Source organism: Bombina bombina, chromosome 6 (assembly GCF_027579735.1).
Source record: "Bombina bombina isolate aBomBom1 chromosome 6, aBomBom1.pri, whole genome shotgun sequence".
NCBI lineage: Eukaryota > Metazoa > Chordata > Amphibia > Anura > Bombinatoridae > Bombina > Bombina bombina.
The window spans coordinates 1,027,552,476-1,027,558,475 of record NC_069504.1 but is presented as its reverse complement, the minus strand read 5'-3'; the positions used below and the strand labels follow the sequence as shown (position 1 = coordinate 1,027,558,475).

General features: G+C 35.3%; 1 protein-coding gene across 1 annotated transcript in view; it reads right to left on the bottom strand.

The window, feature by feature from the left end:
* Nucleotides 1-1,574: 1,574 nt before the first annotated feature.
* Nucleotides 1,575-6,000, bottom strand: part of CRY1 (cryptochrome circadian regulator 1) — an 85,972-nt gene continuing 81,546 nt past the window's right edge. The window contains exons 10-14 of the mRNA XM_053718758.1: nt 4,481-4,582; nt 4,233-4,322; nt 4,058-4,126; nt 2,646-2,753; nt 1,575-1,842 (exon numbers count right to left, since the gene is read on the bottom strand). Of these exons, the coding sequence (XP_053574733.1) occupies nt 2,650-2,753; nt 4,058-4,126; nt 4,233-4,322; nt 4,481-4,582 (365 nt within the window). The 3' untranslated portion in view covers nt 1,575-1,842; nt 2,646-2,649. The remainder of the gene's footprint in view (nt 1,843-2,645; nt 2,754-4,057; nt 4,127-4,232; nt 4,323-4,480; nt 4,583-6,000) is intronic.

Here is a 6,000-nt window from a genome sequence, read left to right as displayed (position 1 = left end):
CTTCAAATAAAGTTGAAGAATAGGAAATATTAGCTTTCCGATAGGACCTATGACTCAGTTCAAAATATTTGATAGGCACATAGCACCAAGTATGTTATTCTGGGAAAATACAGCAGATGGTAAGTCAAACTTAACAGGACTTTTGATTGATACATATAAAGAATTATATGTGCCACATTTGATTATTATCATTTATTTGTATAGTGCCGCAAAGTTCCGTAGCGCTGGGTACAATGATAGGGGTATACAATGACAAGGATTTGTGCTAAAATACAAAACATAACAAAACTAAACAAATCTAGTACAGGAGGAAGAGGACCCTGCTCCGGAGAGCTCACAGCCTACAGGTTTAGGGTGCAGAGACGTAAGGTTGGGGTATTTATATGGCCAAAGATGGTAACACACATTCTTGAAATAGCCACATTCTCTAAAATGCTGTTCCTGATAAATAAAAGGGCAATCCCTAGAGTAAATGTTTTTTCATTGTATTGATAAAATGTGTTCAATTATGCATGAACACTTTACTGACCACTCTCTCATTTACAAAAGCATGGATCACTCTTCCCATTAAAATAGGTGCTTTCTCATGTGACACATTCATATTGGTAGAAGGGACAGTGTATAGATCCACTGTTCCTCCAACATTGTAATAGGTGAGAAGGCTGTTATCAGAACCCTAAAGACAATGCTGGAGCTCTGCTAACAAAGAAGAACAACTAAACTGTGCAGCAGAACCTGAAAACCCAACCCTTAATTTTAAGCATAGCTTAAACTGTACTACAATCTTTGTACATCGTTTTGAATAATATTTACTTTGTCTGTTTGTGAGATATATTAAAATATATCAATCTGCAATGTGTCTTTATCCCACAATAAATTAAAGGGCATGATCCAGTCCATAATAAACCATTATTTAGGCTTGCAGAAGTGCGCTATCTCCTCCAAAAGAAGTGCTGGAGTTGTTCTTTGCAGCCAATGAGCATTAGCAGAAAGTATATAAACTAAAACGGCAGTATATATATACTATATATTATATATATATATATATATATATATATATATATATATATATATATATATATATATTATAGACAGGAAGATATTGTTCCTTTGAAATCTGCTCGATAGCTCAGGTCTGGTTAAACTGATTAATTTTAGCTTGCTTGGCTTTGCTGCAACACAAGCGGACAGCTCCACCTACTGGCTATATTAATAAATGCACTGCTTCTCAATGCTTTTCAATAGCAGTCACATGACTGGAAAAAAAGGTTGTTATTCTGAAACAGTGTAAATTGAACCGTTGTAAAACGAGGGCCACCTGTGTGTGTGTGTATATATATATATATATAGATAGATAGATATAGATATATATAATGTTTAATAGTGCTTTTACATATGTATAATGACCCTTTAAATAAATGAACAGCTGATTTAACAAGCAGACAGACATTTCAGATAAATCGAACACAACCTCCCCCTGACAGAAAACAAAGCTTTCACTAGATTGTTGCCAGTTTACAGTTATTCTTTTCTGCGGTAGAGAGTTTACAAAAATATATTAAAAACAGTCTATGTCTAATTCATAGATATTTTTTATTTACAAGCTTATAAGCGTCACCAAATACTTACAGAAATATTTACACAAAAATGTACTGAAATATGTAAAAAGGTAAAAACCATAGAAATGCAGTGATAAGTTAAACTTTCACAAACAGATTAGTTTACAATAATTCAGAACTGTTTGAGAAAAGTCTTTCATTTTTTTCCCTATTTTTTATTTACATACAAATTCAATACTATGAAAGTGAACATTGCTTCGGTTTGTTTTGCAGATTCCAGCAGCTGTAGGAAAAACAAACAAAAAGAAGATGGTTAATACATTGTATTGTCACTGGTACAAAATATTGTCAACAATTAAGACAGATTTATTAAAACGAACAGATAAATCTGATGACTAAATAGGATTCTTAGGTCGAGAAAAGTTCACAAGTGAAGGTAACACAAGTAATAAAGTTACAAGAAATAATTCAGGTATTCTCATATCAGTTGTTGTCCTAACAGAAATGCTGTGGCTGCCAAAATATTGCCATAGCTAAAATTAGGTCGCAGGTGACCTATGAACTCCAGTTAACCCTTTAGATGCCAAAGATGCAAGTGGTTTTATAGTGAACCCCAAAACGAATCCCTGATTAAAGGGAAAGGCATGTTCACCTTTATAGCCAATGTCTTCCAAAAATCACATAGTGGACAGGTGATGAATGTATCTACAGTATAAAGTAACTATAAAGGTAAGTTATGTGCTCTCAGTGGCCCATAGGAGGAAGGAGAAGATTGCTAATATACTCCTATGCAAAAAGGTGTTTTGTGTGAGAGTTGCTTATAATTTATAACTTGTTAAATAGAAGTTTGTTGAAAGCTTAACATTAAAATAAAGATTCATATGTAATGGGAAGTATAGGAAAAGGCTAATAGTCTCATATAACATTTTCTGTGTGTAAAATGCTACATAACAATTAGATAAATCAAGGCTGTTTTTGAAAGAAGAGTTTATGGTTTAAAAACATAATGAACATAAATAATGCAATACATATTTGTTTAGTCTATAAAGGACTACTGCAGTTGCAAACTTGCTGAATGAACCATACCATGTTAATGGATACTTTGGCGCTGCACTTTCGGCCCAACACTTTGTATCTCCTCTTCTTGACTTGGCCGTTTGCCTGAAGAAACCATTGGACTCAGAGTGTTTCTGGCTATAAAGAAAATTAAAATGTATCAGTTCAGACTAAATATAAAACCTTTAAAAAAAGTATATATATATATATATATATATATATATATATATATATATATATATATATATATATATATATATATATATATATATATATATATATATATACACACACACACACACACATATATACACACACACACACACACACATATACATATATACACACACACACATATATACACACACACACACACAGGTAATTAAAATTAAGCTGATAAGAACACCTTGAATAAACCTTCCAGTCAAAATTTAAATGCACATAGATGAATTACATATTTTAATAGAAACATATTTGCAATATACATGTATTGGCAAAATGCTTCTAGTAAAAGTTATCACGGTTTTAGTATTAACATGTTTCTCTGCATATGAAGCATATCTAGATATTCTCAGAGCACCAGTATTTTAAATACTGCAGCCACTCAGAGCACCAGTGGGGCTTGTATCATGTCAGCAATTAACAAATTAAGTCATCACCAGATGATACAAGTACCTTAGGCTCTATGAGCAAGTGCTTTCTAAAAATGCTGGTGCACTGTACATACTTAAATACACGTATGAAACAGCTATAGCTTTTATTAGAAGCATTTTTGCTAATACATGTATATAACAAAAATGCTACTAATAAAAACTGAAATGTATTCCATGAGGTTTTCAATTTTGGCTGGAATGTCCCTTGTATTACTTGAAGCCTTCCTCATACAGTATGGCTTACCAGCGATTTTCACATAAATCTGTGTATGCTCTTTAGTAACCCATAAAGTAACCCATAAAGGTTAAACACAATTGAATGCCACTCAATGCACTGACTTTCCTATGAAAATGCAGTATCGCAGGGGTTAAACACAGTTACAAAAAGACAAGTGTTTGAAAATAAATGTCCTAAAATAGAGCATTTTTTTCTTTCATGATTTAGATAGATAATACAATTTTAAACAACTTTCCAATTTACTTCAATTATCTATTTAGCTTCTTCCTCTTAGTATCTTTTGTTGAAGAAATAGCAATGCACATGGGTGAGACAACAACATGAGGGATACATGCGCAGCCACCAATCAGCATCAACTTAGCATAGATATGCTGTTCAACAATGGATACCAAGAGAACAAAACAAATTTGATGATAGAAATAAGTTGGAAAGTTGTTTAAAATTACAAGTTTTCTCTGAATCAGGAAAGAAAGAAAAAAATTGTTTCATGTCCCTTTAATACGCTTTAAGATAGATTCTTTATTACACTGACATAAGAAAATATGTATTACCTTGCATTAGGTAAGACTGCTGGCTGTCACCGTGACTGTAATGCAGCATACTGCTCCCTTGCCAGTAACCTACAAAATTACAACCGATTAATTCCTAGTTTAAAAAGAAATTGTGCCAGAATTAAACCAATGACACTGTGAACCCTAGAAATAGCCACAAATAACTCAGTAATACCTTGAACTCCTCCGGCCCCTGAGTGGGTGTCCTCCTGGTTAACATTTTGGTTATTTGATGAGCTCCCTTCATTGGTTCCCATTTGAACTCCTGGCAATATAATAAAAAAAGAAAACATTTATTAAACAAATATTAAATGGTGTAAAAGAACAAGATATGAATAATATATTCATATACTATTTCTACTTGGGGAATGGATGGTAGAAAAGAGAGAAAAAAGAACACAAGAAATCTATTTCTCATTGTACCTCCATTATTGCTGCAGCCTGACATATTGTCCCCTGGAGAGTAACTCATAAGCCCCCCACTTCCATTTCCATTTGGATTTGATGGAACAGATGCAAGAAGACCTACAAAACATAGTTCATTTATATTAAAACATGATGAATTACTTTATCAGGTAATTAACTGTAGTTGGATTTAAATAAATAAATTATTTTCAGACTAAGGGGCCCATTTAACAAGCTCCGTAGGGAGCTTGTGGGCCCGTGTTTCTGGCGAGTCTTCAGACTCGCCAGAAACACAAGTTATGGTCTAAAGACCGCTGCTCCATAACCCTGTCAGCCTGCTTTGAGCAGGCGGACAGGAATTGCCAGAAATCAACCCGATCGAGTAGGATCTGGTTGATTGACACCCCCTGCTGGCGGCCGATTGGCCGCGAGTCTGCAGGGGGCGGCGTTGCACCAGCAGCTCTTGTGAGCATGAAAATATTAACATTTCACATTCCAATGTTCTTCATAAATAAATATTTCTACATATATCTGATGATTTTTTTTATACAAAATTTTATATATATATATATATATATATATATACACACACACACACACACACACACACACATATATATATATATATATATATACATATATATATATATATATATATATATATATATTTTTTTTATTTTATTTTTAACACACTATGGCCTAGATTTAGAGTTCGGCGGTAGCCGTCAAAACCAGCGTTAGAGGCTCCTAACGCTGGTTTTGGGCGCCCGCTGGTATTTGGAGTCAGTGATTAAAGGGTCTAACGCTCACTTTTCAGCCGCGACTTTTCCATACCGCAGATCCCCCTACGCCATTTGCGTAGCCTATCTTTTCAATGGGATCTTTCTAACGCTGGAATTTAGAGTCGTTTCTGAAGTGAGCGTTAGAGCTCTAACGACAAGATTCCAGCCGCCTGAAAATAGCAGGAGTTAAGAGCTTTCTGGCTAACGCCGGTTTATAAAGCTCTTAACTACTGTACCCTAAAGTACACTAACACCCATAAACTACCTATGTACCCCTAAACCGAGGTCCCCCCACACCGCCGCCACTCGATTAAAATTTTTAACCCCTAATCTGCCGACCGCCACCTACGTTATATTTATGTACCCCTAATCTGCTGCCCCTAACCCCGCCGACCCCTGTATTATATTTATTCACCCCTAACCTGCCCCCACAACGTCGCCGCCAGCTACTTACACTTATTAACCCCTAATCTTCCGACCGCAAATCGCCGCCACCTACGTTATCCCTATGTACCCCTAATCTGCTGCCCCTAACACCGCCGACCCCTATATTATATTTATTAACCCCTAATCTGCCCCCCTCAACGTCGCCGACACCTGCCTACACTTATTAACCCCTAATCTGCCGAGCGGACCTGAGCGCTACTATAATAAAGTTATTAACCCCTAATCCGCCTCACTAACCCTATCATAAATAGTATTAACCCCTAATCTGCCCTCCCTAACATCGCCGACACCTAACTTCAATTATTAACC